Here is a 22,625-nt window from a genome sequence, read left to right as displayed (position 1 = left end):
GTATCTATCTTAAATATTTCAGTGGGTTATAAGACGTTTAATTACTGACCTGTGTGTGCAGTCGTTTCTGAGGCTCCCTTTCTTGCAACAAAGCCCCTGTTTGTTTGTACACTGTCACACTTCCTCTTAGCAGGGCTTTAACAGAAATATGCTTTTCAAAATTGTTTTATCAAGGTCCAAAATTGCTATTTACCAGTAGCGCACAAAGATGCTCTGACTGGCTACACAGAAAGGAAAATCATAAAATGTCAGAATGAACAATACTTTGTGCCATACACCTCTTCACCCACTGGCAAGCATCTAGCCTCAAATCTTTAAAGAGCAAAAGGCCATAACCTTTATTTTACTTTAAAGCGACAGGAGTACTGTCACTATGTATATGGCACCTGTCATATATACACACACACACACACACACACACACACACACATACACACATATATAGATACCCACATTTATCTTCCAATTCCTCAAGACTAACCCTCAAGCTAATCTTTCCCGGCTTAGCAGGAAGTTACGGAAATTGTTCATCATGGCAGAGAAACGTATCAACTACATACTAAAGTAGAGCTCCCTAGAACAAGTCCTGAGTGTAGGAATGACGGCCACCTGGGACACATCTGATCTTCACATTTTATATACGCAAATTTGTCAGCTATTTTCAAGCACAAGTTTATTCTGGAATTCAGATAAAAGCCGACACTTATCATACACAATTGTAGAAAATTGAACCAGGTATTTCCATTGCAAATACTAAGAAACACCTTTTTCAAGACAGTTAGTTACCACGTGTTAGGATTAATCTTAGTACTGCCCTATGCAAAAACAAACCAAAAAAACCCGCTTTTTAAAAAAAAACCTAGACAGATTAAGCGAAGCCAACTCCTTTTTTTCCTCAGTAGGAACTATTCCAAAAGAATTACAAGGTTCAGTGATATAAATCAGATTAAGAGGAGGTAGACTTTCCTTTAATGCCTGAAATACAATTATATTTCACAAAATAAGACCTTTACTCTTCTGAAGAGATCCTCTAAGCTGGCTTTCATTCCAGTCTCTTCAATTTCACTAAGGGGGGACGGGAAAAAACTAGTCTTACCAGAATGTTTCTGCTTTTTTAGTAGCCAGCTCTCATCAAATTTAGGTCTTCTTTATGTAACTTAGCAGTTCATCTTTTTCCATTTGGTAACCACTTTTCTTCCACTGTTCTCTCAACTGCTGTAAGAGAACCCCAATTTCTTTTCCGGAAGAAATGCCCACTTTTCTGATGTCATGGCCACTTACAGGAAATGGAGGAATGGACCACTGCTGCATTTCCTTCAGAAGACCGTGCTCTCCTTGGTACTTGAGGAGTTCACACACACGAGCAGTTGCATCGGAGTCTCTAGACTAAGGGCCAAAGTCAAACATTACCACACTTGCTAATGATCTTATCCTAAAATTTAAATAAATGCTCAATGTGAAATTTTTCATTTAAAATAAAAGGAATTCACATAATACTTTGTGGGTCTTAGTATTAATAAATGTGTTCCACAATTAGCAAAGATGATTTATATTCTGACCAAGCCCAGAACATACTTACATCTATAATGAAGTCTTGATAGGGTTTCAAAGGTTCTGAACTATCTGTTGCTTTAATTAAATCTTTCCTGTTTTTAACTATAAATAAACCAAGATTCTTCTCTTCTTTTGAAATCTTCAGCCTCAGATCCAATTTTGTGACATCATCCTGTACTTTGAACAGTGAGGTCAAGAGAGTCATTGGCTTTGGGGAAAAACCTTCAACATTTTTACTGACTTTGTTAAATTCTTCTAAACTTGCACTAGCAGGTAAGCCTGTAGGGACAAAAGCATTTTTAACCCAGTTTTAGAAAGGATAAATTTAATAAAATAAATTCATATCTTAAGCAAACACTGTTTCCGTTTGCAGAAGTGCCCTGGCCCCAGGGCTCACTATGGGTCCAGTGTGCTGCTCCATCTTACAGATGAACCACTGGTACACTGTTGCTGGCCTCTCCCACATCGCAAAATCCCGCTGTTGCTTCTGAATATTAATTTTAAACCTACTGAACTATTTCCATGTATAAGGCAGGTCTTCTCCGTGCTGTACATGTATTAAAGCTCCTGGAAGCTCTCAGCCCTTCCATTAGACAGATGCCATCACTTTCATACCCCTCTGTTAGATTCAGAAACTAACACGTAAGGAGATAAGGCAAGTCACAAAGCTGGTAAGTGGCAAAGCCTCACTGAAACCCAGGATGGACTGACTCCAGAGGCCACTTTGTTCCACCACAATGTGCTGTCTCTGAGCTGTCCCCTACCTGTGAAAAAACTGTCCTACTCCTGACCTCAAAGTTTACCATCTTTTAAAATACTCCATTTTTCCTTTTAGAATTGTTTAACATTTTTTTTCTTAGGAAATTTTTAAACTAGATGTGTTTCATGGCCAAAAAGGCAAACTTTTTCAGTTGGACTCACCTATGTAAGGAGCCACATCAAGATCATAGATGAGGTGAATCAAATGATTTACGTGGTTACTAGTAAGAATTTTTTTTAGTTCCACCCAAATCCTCTCTCCTGATATTCCAGCCAGGCCTTTTGCATTTTCTGCAATTGCTTCCAAAGTCTCAGGATCGTGGTCACCAGGTGTATCTACAATTTTCCCATAAAACCTACAAAGCAAAAGTCTCAGAGTGTACTACCTCTATGCCAGTGTTTCACCAGAAAAATCTGCTTGTCATTTTACCAGTACTATTGCAGACATCTATTTACTCAGAAACAACAGAGAAGTATTAGGTCTAGGAGGAACCTTAACAACCATCTTGGTCAGTTCACCTTCTTTCTCTTCTCACATGAGAAAACCTGAGGTCCAATAAAGTATAAGTAACCTTCTTAAAGTCAGCAAGAACCAGACCCCCTCCTCACTGCACTTTCACATCACTGACTGAAACGTTAGAATGGCCATCAAAAGAGGTCTCTGAATTGGTACTGACACTGGATGCATAAACCAGAGCAGTCTTCTCCAGGCACTAAAACAAGACTTGAAATGCCACGCTGGAGGAGTCTTAATCCCTCAAAGGCTGCCTGTCTGTACACATCAATACTTTTAATTAAGAGCTTCAAATAAAACAAATCTCGCTGCAGACAAGGGAGTGTATTTCATGGACTCTCAGAACTGGAAGCATTAAAGTATACCTGTTTTTACCACTCATATCTTCAAAAATCGTTCATTAGTGATCTAAATTAAATGATTAAATGGCTATAGCTGTGCCTGTCTCTGTCCTATTATTTGTAAAGAGAGACGGTTTGCAAACACTGAAGTCTAAAGGGATAGCATTTATTGACAAAATACGTAGACTCTCTCAAAGAATATTCTGAGTGATCCCAACCAGTGAAAAATTAATATCAGTAGACATAAATTAGCCAGTTACAGTAGTTTACTTAAATGTTAGAGTTCAGAGTTGAAAAAGCATTGCTACCCACAAGACCACCCAAATGCATTTCATACCTTCCCAATTCTTCGGACAGATTTCCCATGACCACCTAAAACAGTAAGCCGTATGAAGGCATACTCTGACTCACTACTCTGTTCAAAGCACCTAGCACAAGGGTTGGCTTGTGATAAGCCCTCATATCTGTGTAATGAATGACTGGTGCAGAAAATAATCAAAAAGAAAAAAGACCTTTTTAAAGCTGAATTATTTAAAAGATCATCACAGAAAGGAGCAAATAACTGCTTTGCACAATGAAAAGATGAAGTATCTAAGTATCATGAGTCACAGTATCCTGTCTCTTGGAGACAGGCATTTGGGATGTCACCACTGTGTACAGTAACCTGCTGTGCCTTTCACATGATCAGAATTGTGCTCTGGTAATAATATTCAAAACTGTATCATTAATGTAATTTATAAAAATCCTTACCTGAAATATCTTAAAATTCGAAGATAATCTTCTTGTATCCTCTGTTTAGCTTGTCCAACAAATCTAACTTTCTTATTTTTTAAATCTTCATAACCATTAAAATAGTCAAATAAAGTACCATCGAAACCTATTCATTAGAAAAGAGGGAAGAAAAATCACTATTAACAAATAAGAACTGGAAAACAATGGCACATATACAATGGAATATTACTCAGCCATAAAAAAGAATGAAATCTTGCCATTTGTGACAACATGGATGGATCTCGAGGGCATTATGCTAAGTGAAATAAACCAGACAGAGAAAGACAAATACCGTATGACCTCATTTTTATATAGAATCTTAAAAAAAACAAGTTCACAGATAGAGAACAGACTGGCAGTTGCCAGAGGCTGAGGCCAAGGGCCGGTGCAGTGGGTGAAGAGAGTCAAGAGGTGCAAACTCCTAGCTATAAAGTAAATAAGTTCTGAGGAGGTAATGCACAGCATGGTGACTATAGGTAACAATACTGTATTCCATATAAGATAGAAGACCTTAAACGTTCTCATCACAAGGGGAAGAAAATTCTGTAACTATGTATGGTGTTAACTAGACTTTTTGTGGTGATCATTTCTTAATATATACAAGTAGCAAATCATATTGTATACTTAAACTAACGTTGTATTTCAATTACTACCTCAATTCAAAAAATTAAAAGGAACTGAGAAAAAAATTGGAAAACTTAAGGAAATGAGCTAAAAACTATCACAAACAGTAAAAACTAAGCAAAGTGAAGACTTACAAGGTTGAAATACAGACATGAATAGCATTCATCTATATCCAGTATCAAATGGAAGATATAATGGAATAAAAGGCTGCATTTACACCAGCAATTAAATACACTCAATAAACTAAACAAGACCTATGCCGGTATGAAGTGGGCTGAGACAACATCAAACAAGCTGATTTTCAAGTGAATAATGGAAAATAAACAAGAACTGCCAAAATAATCCGGAAACAATACACAGTAGTAAAAACTCTCTGGAGAAACTAAGTACTAAAAGTAATAAATAATAAACCATAGGAAACAATTTTATAATACTGAAATAGGGATGACCTTTCGTTGTCCCTATTGGTAAAATATAATTACCAAGAAGAAACAACAAAACACAACACCAGAGCCTTCAAAGAAATTAATAAATCCAATTACATAAAACATCAGATATGGCTGCATAGCAAAAAAACATCACAATGCAAAGCATTAGACAGATGACATACTGGGAAAAACACATTTCAGTCTGTATCATAGAGAGAAATGGCTAATTTTGATAATCTACAGAAAGCTCTTAAATAGAAAAAGACCACATAAATGGAAAAATGAGCTAAAAATATATACAAGGAAATACAAAAAGCCTCTTTAAAAATGAAGATTTTCAACCTTAGTCATAAGAAATCCAAGTTTATGAGACACCATTTTTCAGCTTTGTATCAGCTTGGCAAGGATCCAAGTCTTATTACACTGTCAGCAAGGGGACAGTAAATCTGATGGTGACACTTCACCATGCAGCCTTTTAAACTTTGCGAATTTTGAACCATGTGAACCTAATATCCGTTCAAAATGTTGTAAACCAATTTCTACCACGATATGCTCTCTCATATGTTGAACAAAATGAAAAAAGCCTAACAATTTTAATATAAAGTGCATAAAACCTCAGGTATGAATAAAGTGATCAATTCATCCCAGTTATCCCAGGACCTTGCTGATTTTAAAACCGAAAATCGCAGGTCTCAGGAATTAGTTCAGTCCCAGGAAAACTGAGACAGATGGTCACCCTGAGAACTAAGGAGGAAAAAGAGAAACACTTCGAGCAAAGACACAGGTACCATTCAACCACCCAAACGGGGAGCTCTGTGAGCCTAAGAGAGACTTCACCTCGTGGCATCACAGAAAGGAAGCACTGCCACTACTACAAAAAATAACCACTTGTCATTTTAATTCTCTTGAACCTGAGTGCTCTTTGATTATCCCAAATGCAAAGACACTGGTAAACTCAGGCTTAATACTTGCCAAGCTCTTTTGGTTGATGTGGCATTTTGACACTTAGAGCCAATTTATAAGGCTCCAGATTCAGAAAGATATAGCAGGAAATGAAAACAAACAAAAAACTACGTAAAGAGACAAAGATAACGATTACAAAGTAGAACATAAATGTGGTATATATCTGTCTCTTCATGTTACTTCTCTTAATGAAGACACTCAACTTCCTGGGGAATGTGGAAATAATAAGATCTTTTTCAGTGAAGGGAAGATCAAATTTGGAGGAAAAAAACATAGTGTGACAAAACAGAAAATAAGGGTTTGAAAAGCAAAGTAACCCTCACCCCCAGAACCAGGAATGCTTTATCTGATAAGGCTTGAAAAGTCTGGATGGGAAAGTGGGCTAAAGGTAAGGATTACTGAGTATACATCAGTGTGTACTTTGTTTTGCTCTGAATACCCTTTAAAAAAATGATGAATAAAAATGAGAAATAAAGCTGTGTTGCTGAGCATAATGTGGTGGTTAAGGATGTGACCTCTGGAGCCAGGCTGCTTACGTTGGAATCCTAATTCTCCAATTTACCAGCTGCAGGACTTTGAGCAAATTATCGTGAGTTAAATACCAGGAACTACTCATAGGGTTGGTGGGAAGATTACATTTATGTGATGGGCTTAGAACAGTGGCTGGCACATTATGAGGGTTCAGCAAATGTTAGAAAACAGTAGTACCAATAAGAACAGTTTTTATAAAATAGTATCTTGAAAAAGACTATTAGTTTCTTTTAGTTCTGTCTGCATATGAGAAGCTAGTTGTAAGATTTTTCATACACTGCACTAGTTGGAGCAGTTTAAATAAAACTGATGTAAGAAGAAAATTAACACCTGGAGTTCCACCCCCTAATGGAGAGAAAGCATGCCTCCAGCTGGGCTGCCTTTGGTCATAAATCACCCAGGCTTCGGAAACCAATCAAGGCTCTCCATGACTTGAGCTCAAGTACTTAACATCTCTGAGTCTGTTTCCTCATCTGTCGAATGAGTTTAATACCCACTTTATGGAACTTTTCTGAGAATTAAATGAGCTAAAGTATATCAAGTGAGCACTGATGTGCCTCGAACCGAGTAAGTGCTCTAGAAATGTTATTTGGCATTAATGTAATTAGCAAGAGATCCCATCTGGGCCTACAGCCCCCTTCCCCATCCCACGAAAGTGGAACCCACTGCTTCATCCTTTCACAGTTACCGTTCCCCAAAGTAGGTTACGAAGAGTGGATGCTCCGTCTCTCTTTTCTAATCCAGAGATTTAAACCTAAAGAGCTTGTCTAAAATTTAAAGGACAAAAAATAATGCTTCAATTGTGCACCAAAACACTAACCTAATTCACATCTACTCCCATTATGATCCTCACTCCTTTCATGAATAAGTTAAGCTGAGATGATACATAGGTTCCCTCTCACACGCCATCTCTGACGGAGTACAGACAGTTCCTGAAACGCAGTGCTACAGAAGACTGAAGTGGTGCTCGGCACACGGAGCAACAGGCAACGGAAGAGGTGAAGTCACTGACCAAGTGCACCACCGGCACCAGCAGAGAGGAAGGGGTGGAATGTGCGCACAGGAAAGACAGAGGAACAGGGGCACAGCGTGTGTGTGTCTGTGTGCACGTTTCTGACCCGAAACCTAACATTTTTAGATGCGATTAATAAGGTGCCAGGCACTGTGCCAGGGATTCGCCATGACCAACTCCTTTAATCCTCACAACAACCCTGCAAAGGAAGCTAATATCACCTTCCTCATTTTACAGCGAGAGAATGATGGAGTCCGAGGAACCCAGGGATCTCGGCTCCAGGGCCGTCTTTAACCAATAGGCTGTCTCTTAGAAGGAACTAATGCAACCCCTCACGCTGGGGAACGTTTCCAGGATGCAGGTTTCACTCAAAAAGAAGGCATTTGGACTGAATTAAAACATTATCTACATATATTACCTAAAAACATAGAATTTATAGTGAGATCTCTGCGTTCAGCATCTTTCTGCCAGTCAGTTGTGAATTCGACCTCAGCATGTCTTCCATCAGTGGCAACGTCAATCCGTAGTGTAGTTATTTCAAAATTTTCTTCATGAAGCTGGAAGTAAATGTATGTTTTTTTAAAATTTGTTTTTAGTATCACTGGATGAATTGAAAATAACATGTTAGTCCTGACAGGTATCTTCTTTCTTTTTACAGTCAACTAGTGCACATATACCTTGAGACAGGAAGACACCCACAGTATTCAAAGATAGATCCAAAGAATATTTTTAAGAAATAATAAACCCATCTTAATTAAAAAAGATGAGTCTGACATATAAAAATGGCATGTCTGACAAATCATGTGGCAGAAGGGAAGAGCCCTCAAAAACAGTATATTCTGGTTCTTCAATTTCAAACCAGACTACTCTTTGAAATATTTTTTAACAGCTCCAGTTTGCAAAGAGCTGAATATCAATTTACAGTATATATACCACTGACTGAAGGACTGACAGAGGAAGAAATACAGGTACCACACCCTGCAGCTCCTTTACTGGTAATCATCAATGAGGTTAAAATACAGTGCCACATATATCTCGGGAAGAGAGATTACCTCCAGCTGGGAAAAGGTGGGTCCTCATGTTAGAGGGACATGTGGTCTTAGCTTTGAAAAATAAGTAGGATATGTACATGCAGATGTGGGAAGAAGAACATTCAGATGAAGAGAAAAAGATGACCAAAGGCACAATGGAGAGGAAGAGGGATACGTGTAAGAGAAAGCACACTGCACAAATAGCGTATCAGCATGTAGGGGAAGACAGCAAAGGTCGCTACATGCCAAGCAGTTCGGAATCTCTTCGTTAGGAACTGAAAGTCATTAATGATCAGTAAAAGTCTGTTCTAGAATTCCTCTCAACCTCATGCATATTCTTCTCTACCAACAAACTAGTTCTCACTACAGAATTCCAGAATCAGGAATTTGAGGCACAGTTATCCCAAAGAAAAGGGTATGAAATATGAAGACTGCTGAAAATCCATGCAAGAAAAACATGAGACCTCCAGAGTGACTCCCTCACCCAAGCAGAGAAACAGATTAACCAGAAAGGCTGACTCCAAAATAATCAGAACTTGCGGCACCAGACACGTGACCATGGGAGTGATGCACCACAATGAAAATAACATGAAGAAAAACCAACATAACCCCTATCCCTTTCCCCGCTTGGTTTTCAAAATGCTAACAAGCAGGCTTATTCTAACCTGGGTAACACTAGAGGATTCCTCTGACGTCTCCTAATGAAAAGTCCTCCTGATATTGACAGTGGTGGTCCCATAGCTAACTGGCTGACGCTTCCCACACAGAACTACAGTAAAGTGCTCAGGTCATTATGCACACGGTAGATCACCCAAACATAAAGAGAGACCGAAAAATACCCACACCGAAGGAAAGCCAACAGCAAGACAGAACAAGCTCAGAGGAAATAAAGACATTGTCGAAGTACCTAAAATTGATGCCCTAAGGGAAATAAGAGAAGATACTGCATCTGAACAAGAACAGGAAGCTTTCAAAAATACTGTAAGAAAGACCTCTTGAAAATTTAGAAGACAGCAAAAGTTGCCAATACAATAGGAAAACTGGATGATCAAGTTAAGGCAATCTCAAAGTAAAATAAAACGAATGAGAATATAAAACAAGAGACAAAAGATAAAACTACGAGATGAGCCCCCATGGTCCAACGTCCAACATCACGGGATTTTCCAAAGGGAGAGACATTTAACAAAGGGGATGACATCATGAGGGGAACACAAGGGGGCCCTAAGAGCCCTACACAATGAATGAAAAAATAAATCTGAGCCAAGGCACGTCATCTTGAAATTAAAAACACCAGAGATAAAGAGATCAGAAAGGCTTCCAAGAGGGGAAAAGAAGAATAATAATCAGGTCTCAAACAAAGGAGAGATCCGAATGAGCTCAGACTTCTCAGTGGTAGCACTGGAAGGTAGAAAAACAAAGCCTTTTTTACATTTCTGCCTGAAAATAATTCCCAGCCTTGAATTCCACAGCCAACCAAACTATCAGATCAGTGTGAAGGTAAAATAAAAACATTTCACACATGGAAAGCTCTCTCAGGTTACCAAAATGAGGGCATAATCCAGGAAAGACTACCACGGGATCAGGAACCAGGAGGTCTGGTAAGTAAGAGGCCAAGGAAGCTCACAAGATCTGGTGTGGGGAAATCCCAGGACGTGAGTGGGGAGCCGGCCTAGGACGCACAGATGGGAGAAGACAGACTGCAGCTGGTGAGCTGGCTCCAGAAAAAGGAACTGAAACTTGACGTGGTGAAAGCCACCGGGAGGAACTGCACAGCACAGGATGAATGAATGAGCAGCACACGAGAGCTGTGTCACAGAACTACACCGTTAAATGCAGGGAAAACCCAAAGCATGGAACACGAGGAATGTAGTTGAAACACACTGCACGACCTAGCCATAAACAACAGTTATGAACTGATTTAACCAAAAATTATGGCATATATGTACTGAGAAAATGAGGGAAGGAGCATTGTATGTGCTTGCTGTTGAGAAGGGTGTGATAAGAAGGCTCAATCACCTTCCCTGCAGGAAGTCAACAAGCAACATCTCAAGACTGGAAATTAAAAACGAAAATGGGGCTTCCCTGGTGGCGCAGTGGTTGAGAGTCCACCTGCCGATGCGGGGGACACGGGTTTGTGACCCGGTCTGGGAAGATCCCACATGCCGCAGAGCGGCTGGGCCCGTGAGCCATGGCCGCTGAGCCTGCGCGTCCGGAGCCTATGCTCTGCAACGAGAGAGGCCACAACGGTGAGATGCCCACGTACAACAAAAATGAAACGCTGGAGCGTAGAAAGGTCTTTTTTAGAAATGTGGAGGGAAAAAGTAACTACTATAAAAATAAAAGGGCCTTCAGCAAAGGAGGATGCAGGATTTAATAGAGGGTAGAGGAGACTGACTTTTCTTTGTTAAACTAGGCTTTTTGTTATTCGCTTTTTAAAAACTAGAAATGATCTATAACAATTCTTTAACTTACCAAAAAAGGCAATGCAGTTCCTGTCAAACTTTTCACTCACCCTGGCAGTGATCGTCCCATGCTTTTCTCCTTTGTTGTTGATCATACGAATGCCGACCGACTGAAACAGCTCCTTCATTTGAGCAGGGGTAGCAGTGGTAGCAAAATCCACATCCTGCGGCTTTACCCCGCTTAATAAATCCCTCACTGCTCCTCCTGCTATTCTTAATTCATGATTTTCTTTGACAAATAATTCTGAGGTGAAAAAGAACGTTTTCTGTTTCAATGTGTTTCTTTTAAGCGCAGAAGTACAGTTTTCCCATCTACTTGGGACAGCAGAGATTACTGAACTCGGCCTTTTTACATAAAAATTGGGAGATCAAGGCCCACAGCAATGAAGTGACCTGCCTACAGCGGAATGCCTCTAACAAACATGAGAAGCAGGGAACGTGCAGAATTTCTTTTAGGTTAATTCGGAAGATAATTTAGAATTCCACAGTGCTTCAAGGTCATCAATGTAAATTTGAATTACTACTAAAAAGTAAGGTGAATAATTCCGCTCTCTCTCCCCCTCCGGATTTATGTGCATACTTTAGAATTGTGACGTGTTCCTGCACATATTTCTCTCTGTGTATTGTGCTGAGGCAACATATTCATGCAGGAAGCCATCAAACATTAGTCGATCACACCACACACAATAAACGTTATAGCTAAGAACCCTTCAAGAAATAATCGACATCTGATGTCTGAAACCAGCTCAGAGCTCTTCTATGGAGAAGCCATATGACACTGGGGCCACCATGAGGACCTGAGTCCAGGACACCCAAAGCAGGCAGAGGACAAGGCCGAGTCCACCACAACCACCCATGTGACTAAGGGACACCACAGGGATCCAGTGAGCATGACGTCCAGGACCCGGCCTGACACCACCACCCACGCCTTGGTGTTGCTATGAGCTGGACATGCACAATGAGGCCCAGGTGGCCTCCTGTGGACATAACCATGGCAGAGAACATCCACAGCAGACAAGGCCACCCTGTGACCAGGATCAAGACAACCTGTCATCATGTCTGAACAGATGAGACACAAACACTGTCCAGACAGCACCCTGTAACAGTTCATACGTGTGATACTCTTAGTTCCCAGTCAGCATTAGCCTCACACTGTGTATGTAGGCTTCCCATCTTCCAGGTAAGAATCATTAAGACAATCACAGGTTAACCCCGGCTTCCTGACACCACCTGATGCACAGCAAAGCCCCGCTTCTTCAACTTGCCCCAAAAACACGTGATTCAAGCTCAAATCCTACAAGACGTCCTTTCTACACCCCTGTTATTCAGAGGCCCCAAGGTGCCCCAAGGTTCCCCATGGTCAGGGCTCCCCATCTCGGCAAGGGGTGCTCCTGCTGGCCTTTGGCAGGAGGGCGCTGACCTGAGCGTTCGGCTAAAGGCATCAGAGCTCTAGCAACACTAATCACAGCTCAAAATGTCATCCTCCGTCCCCACGCCAGTCTGTGCTCTTTGTCATCCTCCTCCTCTGCCTGTTCTTCCCAGGCCTTCCAGCTGCAGACCTCTGCGGACTCCCTAAAATGATCTGCTAAAAAATAACAATGGTTCCCTCCCTCTACCTTCTTGCCTTAACTAAAGGCTCTCCCACAGGGTTACCACTTCCGTGAGTCCCCTCCCAGAGGAAGTGTGCAAACTCCTTTAACTCCACATTTCCATTCAAGTCCCAATGAGTCCTTAAAATGAGGTCCATGGCCCCTTAAATTAAAATATAAAAAATCATCTGTTAGTCCAAAGTCTTCCTGAGACTTAGGTAAGGTAAACAAGAGTTTCATGAAATAGTACTTACCCTTACTATACATACCATGCAATCTAATCTATTCTATTCTTTATCTCTTTTCCTCTATTTTTTAATGCTGGCCATGACCACTAAGTTGACTTTATGACCCACTAACTGGTCACACAGTGGGGAACACACACTGACCCAGCTCACCCTTCCTCAACTCCTGCGATTCAGTTTAGGAAGTCTCTCCTCGTGGTGGAGTAAAGTGGATTCCACCTAAGCTAGGAGAGCAGCCTACCTTTAATTACATTAAAATTACCTGTTTATGTCTTTGTCTCCCCACTTCTCAGAGTAGCAAACCTATCTCACTCAACTTTATACCAAACTGGCTCACGATGGAACTGAACTGTGATACACAAGCTTAAGAAAAAGAACGAAAAGAAAAAAAAGAGGGATCGCTTCACTGAAAAGTTTTTAAAAAGCTTTTCGTCCTTCAGCTTAAGAGAGTACATAAGAAACTGTTGGAATGCAAAAAATGGGCAAGTTTTACTTTCATTTGAACCTACTTTAAGAGGATGAAGGTCAAGGCTAAACACAAAGATAACCACTGTTTTGAGATTCTCAAGCTCCGTCTACTAAAATAAAATTGTAAGTTCAAAGTCACCCAGTGTATTAACTACATTACAGAAAAAATATGTTCCAGAACTCGAAGTAATGTATTCATCATTTTGATTAGCCCTATGGAAATGGATAACTATGTCCAAAAGTTCTCACAATCCTAACATTTTGATATAAATGAGAATGGCACATAAAGGCATATGTACGTGCCTGTGTGAAAGAGCAGTCATAGAAACTGCAAGAAAGGCATGATTTTATATTGACCCAAAACAGTAAGGCTTATCCAGCTTAAAGAGGCTCCTTTTTCCCCTCAGTTACTGACATCTTCAATCTTACAGAAACAAGGACACATTCCACATTCCAACAAACTTCGTAAACTACATACATACTCAAGTGAACATAACACCTCATACAACTAAATTTAATTGTAAATTCAAGCTTAAGACTCATGAAATGCAGGATCTCATCATTCCAAATGGTCTTAATTTGTGTCAGCTGCCACAACTGATAGCAAGCTATTATTAATCAGTCTGAAGAGCAACCAAAAGACCAAGACATTAATTTGTCAGAAAACTTGTAACTGTCTTCTATCTTTGAAATTTTATTTTAATTTTTAGTCAAATTTTCATTAACTGCTTCACTTTACAGTTTTGAGTTTTGAGTATTGGAGGTCGTACGGATGGAGAGCGGGCAGGAAGTGTTAGTAAAACGACCACTACACAGCACGACTGTTACTACCAGAAAACAAGCTATCTGTTCCTTAGCGTTTCTAGGAACTCCCAAACTTCAAGAGTGATCAGCTATTCCAACTGTCCCAAATGTTAATACGACTTGGTGACACCACATACCTAAGCAGCAGCGGATAGCTAACCATGGAGCACTATCTCCCAGCAACCCCAGCTTCTCCATTAACCGTGTAACTTAGCAAAAAGCACTAGGTTTGGAACTTCAGTCTCATGTATACAATGAAGAAATAATTTTATATGCCACTGGTATTATATGGCTGTCCTTAGCAAAAGGAAACATAAATTACATGACATAAACTGACATTATAAAACGCTGTATGAGCATAATACACTGTCCTAATCTCCCAAATTCTTGCACACTGGGAACTAATTTTACATTTGGCAAAACAGCTATCATGATTTAAGAACTGGTACAGTATGAAACTGCACAGCATCACAGCCATCTTTTTTTTCCTTTGTGTGTTTTTGTGCATTGTTTTCATACAGAACATTATATTTTACCAGGATACTCAAGTCTTTAGAACGTAGCAAAGATCAAATAAAACTAATTACTTGATTTTCTAACCATTGGGCACTGCACTAAAAGATTCCATTCTTACCAGTTCCACTATAACCTAGAAAAATGCAATCTTAGAAGATGCCCATGCTCCCATTTGCCAGTCTTTCGAGGACCAGACCACTGGGCAAATACTACCACTCTCTTACCATACTATTCCGTCTCTAACTTCCTTAGGACTTCACCACTCAAGGTGGAGAAAACTGAGCTCTTGAAGTCAGGGTTAGTAAGCCAAATGCAACCGTTAAAATAAAAAATGTTCAAGGACCTACAGTAATCAATATCCACAGCCTTGTTTCCAAAAGAAAAATGCAGAAGGATCTGAGATAGGCCCCCAAGAGTTAATTCCCTACATCCAATCATTTGGCCCTTACAATGGAAGACGGGAAGAGTGGGCGCTGGGAAAGGCATGTAAAGAAAGAACAAGCTACAATCCAACTCAAAGCTGAAGCTTCTAGACATGAGCCATACAAACAGTGGCCACACGTGGTTCCTGAGCACTGTGAAATGTGGTGAGTCTGCATTAAGACGGTCTGTGCGTGCTAAGGACCAGATTTCAAAGATTTACAAGCAAGAGAAGGAATTATCTCACTCATAATTTTTACAAATATTTGACATTAAAATGATGGTATCTTAGATATACGGAATTAAATAAGTTGATATACTAAAAATAGTTACTAAAATTCATTTCACCCATTTCTCTATTTTTTTAATGCGGTTACCAGAAAAGTTTATGTAGCATATGAGACTCACTTCTATGGGACAGTGAGTCTCTAACATTTTTCACTCTAATTAAAAATCACGGGCTTCCCTGGTGGCGCAGTGGTTGAGAGTCCGCCTGCTGATGCAGGGGACACGGGTTCGTGCCCCAGTCCGGGAGGGCCTGTGAGCCATGGCTGCTGAGCCTGCGCATCTGGAGCCTGTTGCTCCGCAACGGGAGAGGTCACAACAGTGAGAGGTCCGTGTACCGCAAAAAAAAAAAAAAAAAAAAAAATCACAGCAAAGCATCTGCTTTAGGCCCTCCACTTCAAGACTATGAAGAACCTATAAAAATCAACAAGTTCTGGACCATTTACCTCTGACATACACCTAAAAAAATCACCTTATTTCAAGAATAGGAAAGTAGCTTTGTCAACAAGCTAATGCAAGGAAAGTCATTTTAAAGCAATGGTTCCTCCACCTTCTGGTCATGAGAGTTTTTATCAAAATTTATAAATGCCCATGCTCCCTAGAGATTCCGATTCGAGTTCAGTAGGGCAGGAGTGGGACACCAGCACCTGTATGTTATAAAAAGCTCCCCAGGTGAATCTAATGGACAGCTCCCCAGGTGAATCTAATGGACAGCCAGGGTGGCAAACCAACAGTTAAGGTCATGTTTCTACATCCATACACCTTAATATATTTCTGAAGGCGTGACTAAGATACCATAGGCTTTGAAATGCAGCTGTGTGCACTGCAACAGTAGCTAATACTGAGAACCAACATAAGAAATGATAGTACTGCGGCAAGCAAGATGAAGCTGCTGTGATCCGGCACTTAGCTCAAGTTGTTTCCTGTGTTCCTTCCAGATAAGTTCTGCATGTGCACAAACGGACGTAACTCCCACTTCCTTCTACCTTCAGTTGTTTCACAAAGCACTTATACCTGGGGTGGAAATATAGCTTAGTGGTTACAAGCTGGGTTCTCAAACCAAGACTGTACAAGTTCAAAATCCAGCTCTCCACTTATTAGCTATAAAAACGTTGGAAAAGCATTTCACATTCCTAAGCCTCTGTTTCTTCAACTATAAAACAAGAGAAAAAGTACCTACTCCTTAAGTTAGTAGGCCCAATTCTGTGATGCATATAAAGTACCTGGGTTTTGTGTTTTTTTCCGGTACGCGGGCCTCTCTCTGTTGTGGCCTCTCCCGCTGCGGAGCACAGGCTCCGGACGCGCAGGCTCAGAGGCCATGGCTCACAGGCCCAGCCGCTCCGCGGCATGTGGGATCCTCCCGGACCGGGACACGAACCCGCGTCCCCTGCATCGGCAGGCGGACTCTCAACCACTGCACCACCAGGGAAGCCCAAAAGCCATGCTTTTTAACTGCAATCATTATTTGCCTCTTCTCATGATTTGGCTATAGTTTTCGATTACCCATGCATGGTAAACCCTGCTTTCATTAGCTTAACAACAACAAAAAACCACGAATGTTGGCTAAAAAACGTTAACCCTCTACCTCTCCATTTTTACAGGCTTCCAAAGCAAGAGGAGGCATCCTAATCTCTCACCTGTCAGACTCTTCAAGCCTTCTGTGAAAAGCGACTGGAACTCTGGAGACTGCAACTTCATTGTAAACAGAGAGTGCTTCAGAAGGAACAGTCTACTCCAGCTGCAGCTCAGCAACTGCCTGCGCCAGGGACCCAGGCACCTCAGCATCTGGAGATAAAGTCACCAACCACACATCTACAAGACAAGCAAGCATGCCCAACAATGAAACTTCCAAGTGAAGGACAACAAAGGGATATTCCGTGATTTTACTTATCAACAGAGAGAGACATTCATCTCCTGTTCAGATGAGAGACTGAAAAAAGCGACAATGGGAGGGAGAATTACAGCTGGAACTACGCTTGTCGTTATCCGGTTTTGCACTCATGAAGCGCATACTACTGATACTACACCCGCGTATGTATTGTACTGTTAGGGTGCTCTTCCGGGAGGTGGTTTAACGCGTGAGGGCTGCCAAGAACAGTGGCTCTAGAAAATGTAACTCAAAGACGTGCAGGAATACTTGGTCTCCTCCAGAACAATCACGGTCACATACTTGCCCACACGCACCTGAGACTTATGACCCAGGAATATTTCCTAGGCACTGTAAAATAAGGTATTCCCCCATGACCGGTCCTTGCTCCCGGCTTCTTCCTCATTCACCATCCGCCCCTCGCATCACGTCTCCTGAATCCCACCCATCCACACCCCGCCTTCCGTCCTCCGTCATCCCACCCCGCTTTCCACATAAGGTGGGCCTCCGTGAGGCAACAACAGAGCTCAAGTGACCCCCGACGGAAACCACTAGAGAAGAACCATTTCTTTACTTGGAAAGCGGGTTTCAAAGGCGCTTCCCACCAGGGGGCGAGCTCCCCTCATCCAGACACTGGGGAGCACAAACACTGCGCTTCCTTCCACCTCCGATTCAACTCAGAAAAACCCAGGGAGGGGGTACCCAGGCCCTGAAACGGCGTGCCCCGCCCCTCCCACGACAGGTGCTGGACAGAAATGGGAGACCCTCAGGGGCCCGGCCGCGAGAAAGGGAAAGAGCCCGGGGGAAGCCCGATGAAGCAGCCCGCGGTCAGCGAGACGTGGCGGACACGCGGCCCCGCGACCTCCACGTCGGGCTCTGTCCCCTAGTGCGGAAGAAGCCTCTCACTGCCCCCGGCACCCGCCTTCCCCAAGACCCGGCCCGCGCGAGAGCCCGCAGGCAGCTCGCGTTGTCGCCGCCGCTCCCCCTCCCAGCGGCGCGCACCCGCAAATACCCCGCGCGCCCGCTCACCGGCCCCGCCACGCCGTCATCGCCGCGCGCACTTCCCGGCGGCAGGCGAGGGGACGTCACTGACGCGCGCCGATCAACGGCGAATGGGAAGTCACAGCAGGGCGTGGGCGGGGCCCGCGCAGGCTCTCCCCGCCCCTTCCACCTCCCCGCGGAAGCCGCTCCCTGGAGCGCGGTTCCCCAGCTCCTCCCAGAGCTAAGCAGCCAGTCGTCGCTCCTTAGGCGACCCGAAGGACCAGGGTCTGTACACTTGTTTTAATTACGTCTCACCGCGCATCTCTCTGGCCCTGAGGTAGTTAGGCGCCCATCTGCACTGCATACCTGTGTGACCTTGGTCGAGTGACCCCGGCTTCCTTTGTAAAATGAGACGATCACTAGAACCTCTCTCAGGGTCTTGTCAGGCTTAAATGTCACGTTATTCCCTACTAAAGAGGAAGTGCTCAGTAAATGTGAACTTGTTATTGTTGCCTGCTCCCCGGTTCGCACTTGACTCATGTTACTATTCTATACCTTATCTCTGCCCAAGAGTAAGAACACATTTTTTAAAATACACGTACCTAGACAAGACCTAGGCAGAGGGTTCGAGAGACGTTCGTTTTAAATTAAAAGCCTCCGGTCCGTTGAAATTACTGGGCATATTTTAATTTTCCCATCTGAGGTTTGTAACCGTTGGCTTTCACGGTCTGGAAACTTGTGCAGCTGTAGAGTGAAGAACTTGGATTTGATTCAGTGCCTTCGTTTTTCGGAGAGCAGAGAAGAATGAAGAAAGTGGCCAAAGAGTGGGAGGACAGCCCTAAATTCTTAACATGGGAAACTTCTAATAAGTTTTCCAATAACCTAAAAAATAACTAAAATCTGCATCGTGTAATGTCGTTTTAATATTGTAAGTGTAGTCTTTTTGCTTTAACTTTAATGTCCCTAAAACTGTCCTAGAAAAATTCATATGCTATGGTATTTCTGTGGCTTCCCTTGATGAGACCTCTTATCTTCAGAGGGATTAAGCGTCCCATTTTGAGGCACATATGACTAGCCTTCCAAGTTGCCACTCAGAGACAAAGCATTGATTCAATCCAACTCCTTAACACAGTAATGAAAAAAATATATATATATATATATACGTCTCCTAACTAAGTTGGCCAAGAAAAAAATACAGAGAGCATTTAATGTAAAAGAGACCATCAATGGGGACTTCCCTGGTGGCACAGTGGTTAAGAATCTGCCTGCCAATGCAGGAGACGTGGGTTTGAACCCTGGTCTGGTAAGATCCCATATGCCGTAGAACAACTAAGCCCATGCACCACAACTGCTGAGCCTGCACTCTAGAGCCCACGAGCCACAACTAGTGAGCCCGTGCGTGCCTAGAGCCCATGCTCTGCAATAAAACAAGCCACCGCAATGAGAAGCCCGCACACGGCAATGAAGAGTAGCCCCCGCTCGCCGCAACTAGAGAAAGCGCACGCACAACAACAAAGACCCAACACACACAAAAATTAGTTAATTAATTAAATTAAAAAAAAAGAACCACGCTCACAAGTAAAAAAAAAAAGAGAGCCCATCACTGAAGACATATGGACATTAACAGGATAATAGGAGACACTATGGACAACTGTATGCCAACCAATTTGATATTATAGATGAAATGGACAAATTCTTCGAAAAATACAACTTATCAAAACTGAAACAGGATCAAACTTTTAAATCTGAATAGCCCTTTACTATTAAAGAAATCAAATTTTGTTCAACAAACTTCCCATAATTCCGGGCCCAGATAGCTTCAGTGGTCAAATTTATCAACCACTTAAGGAAGAAATAACACCAATTGTGAACAATTTTTGTTCAGAAAATAGAGGGAATACTCTTTCTCTCATTTGAGGCCAGCATAGCACTGATAACAAAACTGAAATAGATATTACCCAAAAAAGAATTTACAGTTCAACATCCACATGAACACAGAAAGAAATACCTCTAATAAAATCTTAGCAAATTGAATCCAGCCAGTTGGATCAAGTTGGGTTTATTCCAGGAATGCAAAGTGGATTTAATATTTAAAAACCAATCAATGTGGGCTTCCCTGGTGGCGCAGTGGTTGAGAGTCCGCCTGCCGAAGCAGGGGACGCGGGTTCGTGACCCGGTCCGGGAAGATCCCACATGCTGCGGAGCGGCTGGGCCCGTGAGCCATGGCCGCTGAGCCTGCGCATCCGGAGCCTGTGCTCCGCAACGGAAGAGGCCACAACAGTGAGAGGCCTGCGTACCGCAAACAAACAAACAAAAACAATCACCATATTACACCATATTACAGGCTAAAAAATAAAACCTATATGATCATCCCAATAGATGCAGACGAGGTGAAACCTAGCAGGACCTTGTGGGGCTCCTGGTCACAGAAGCCTTTCAAACACTTGCTAATCAGGGAAGGGAGGGGATGCAGAGACAAGGGAAGAGCAGTCAAGAAACATTAGTGTACCCTTGGGGCAGGGTCCTGGTTCTGCCTCAAGGGAGACACATAACAATATCTTTGAGCTCTTTTACAGAACTAAAACCCCCCAACAAATGGAAGATGTTAGCATTTTTCATTGCAGAGAAGCTCATCCTGAGACCATATGAGGCCAGATGAAAGGAATGGTAGAAGCTCATTAGTAGATCACCTGAGGCTAGATTAAAGGAGTGCAGGCCCTGCACACACCCTGATCCTTATCAGCAACTCCACTCTAGAACCATTGCTGTTAAACTCCACCAAATCCTCCCGGTTGGGACTCTCAGTTTTTGAAGGGCACAAGCCCGCTGTGTCCCCCTTTGCATGTCAAAGCAATAAAGCTATTCTTTTCTACTTCACCCAAAACTTTCTCTCTGAGATTTGATTCGGCACCAGTGCACAGAGGCTGAGTTTTCAGCATTAAAAGCACTTAAAATTCAACACACATTGATGATAAAAACTCCAAAAATTAAGAAGACATCCGGGCTTCCATGGTGGCGCAGTGGTTGAGAGTCCGCCTGCTGATGCAGAGGATACGGATTAGTGCCGCGGTCGGGAAGATCCAACATGCTGCGGAGCGGCTAGGCCCGTGAGCCACGGCCGCTGAGCCTGCGCGTCCGGAGCCTGTGCTCCGCAACGGGAGAGGCCACAGCAGTGAGAGGCCCGCATACTGCAAAAAAAAAAAAAAAAAAGACTTCCACAATCTGGCAAAGGGTATCTCTGTAAAATGAACAGCTAATATCATACTTAATGGTAAAATATTGGCTTTCTCCCTAATATCAGCAACAAGAATGCCCATTCTCCGTACCTCTTTTCAACATTTTACCATAGTTCAAGCCGTTAACATAAGGCAAGGCAAAGAAATAAAAGATATAATAATTGAGAAGGAAGCGAAATTGTCTGTTTTCAGATGACATAATAATTTACACGGAAGTCATAGGAACTGGCAAAAGTACTAGAACTAGTAAGTGAACTTAGCAAGGTCTTAGGATTCAAGGTTAATAAATAAAAATTATTTGTATTTTTATACAGTAGCAGCAAATAGTTCTAAATTCAAATTTTAAGAGTAGCTAAAGTATATGGATATAGATATATAGATACATAGTATAGTGTAGAAATAAATGGAATAAAAGAAGCTATATGGTTGGTAACCAAGCATAGGTAAAGTAATTCAACATCACGCATTAGGGAGATGCAAATTAAAACCACAGCGAGATGTCATTACATACCCATAGCACATTTTAATCAAAAAGAAACAAACGGGCTTCCCTGGTGGCGCAGTGGTTGAGAGTCCGCCTGCCGATGCAGGGGACACAGGTTCGTTCCCAGGTCCGGGAAGATCCCACATGCTGCGGAGCGTCTGGGCCCGTGAGCCATGGCCGCTGGGCCTGCACATCCGGAGCCTGTGCTCCACAACGGGAGAGGCCACAACAGTGAGAGGCCCGCGTAGCACAAAAAAAAAAAAAAGAAACAAACAAACAAAACCCCTGGTAATATCAAGCGCTGATGAGGATGCGGACCAACTGGAACTCTCAGACACTGTTAGTGAGAATACGAAGTGCTGCAGCCACTCTGGAAAACAGTTTGATGGTTTCTGATAAAGTGATGTATATACTACCCACCATACAAACCCAGCAATCCTGTTCCTAGATATTTACCTGAGAGAAATAAAAGCTTATGTTCATACTAAAAAAAAATGTATGTGAATGGCTACAGTAACTTTATCAATAATCATTCAAGCCTGGAAATGAGCCAACTCTCCTCCAACAGATGAATGGATAAGTAAACTGTGGTCGATCCACACAAAGAAATATTACTCAGCAATATAAAAGAGGTTAACTGCTGATCCACACAACACGTCTAAAACTCCAATCAAAAAAGCCAGAGTCAGGAGGCTACACTCAGAATGATTCTACTTATACGACATCCTGGAAAAGGCAAA

The 22,625-nt window shown here is 42.2% G+C and overlaps 1 protein-coding gene across 2 annotated transcripts; it reads right to left on the bottom strand.

The window, feature by feature from the left end:
• Positions 1-1,130: 1,130 nt before the first annotated feature.
• TRNT1 (tRNA nucleotidyl transferase 1) lies at positions 1,131-18,246 on the bottom strand. Of its 2 annotated transcripts, none has more exons than XM_082662957.1 (8): positions 18,214-18,246; positions 16,955-17,129; positions 11,041-11,234; positions 7,916-8,054; positions 3,919-4,045; positions 2,476-2,669; positions 1,580-1,833; positions 1,131-1,386 (listed from the first exon to the last, which is right to left on the bottom strand). In XM_082662957.1, exons 2-8 carry the CDS (start codon positions 17,100-17,102, stop codon positions 1,138-1,140), a joined length of 1,305 nt encoding a protein of 434 aa, XP_082519083.1. In that variant the 5' UTR covers positions 17,103-17,129; positions 18,214-18,246; the 3' UTR covers positions 1,131-1,137. The 2 variants fall into 2 exon arrangements, with proteins under 2 accessions (XP_082519083.1, XP_082519084.1); XM_082662958.1 differs by lacking the exon at positions 18,214-18,246 and adding an exon at positions 18,187-18,213.
• Between the last annotated feature and the right edge of the window lie 4,379 nt (positions 18,247-22,625).

The sequence above is a fragment of the Grampus griseus genome (genome assembly GCF_964374135.1).
Source record: "Grampus griseus genome assembly, chromosome: 10".
Classification (NCBI taxonomy): domain Eukaryota; kingdom Metazoa; phylum Chordata; class Mammalia; order Artiodactyla; family Delphinidae; genus Grampus; species Grampus griseus.
This window is presented reverse-complemented; position numbering and strand designations above follow the sequence as displayed.

Coding starts and splice junctions, on each gene's coding strand:
- TRNT1 (XM_082662957.1), bottom strand. CDS start 17,102: ATGCTGAGGTGCCTGGGTCCCTGGCGCAGGCAGTTGCTGAGCTGCAGC. Junction 4,046..7,915: donor TATAAATTCTATGTTTTTAG/GTAATATATGTA, acceptor TCTAATGAATAG/GTTTCGATGGTACTTTATTT. Junction 1,387..1,579: donor ATCAAGACTTCATTATAGAT/GTAAGTATGTTC, acceptor TTTGGCCCTTAG/TCTAGAGACTCCGATGCAAC.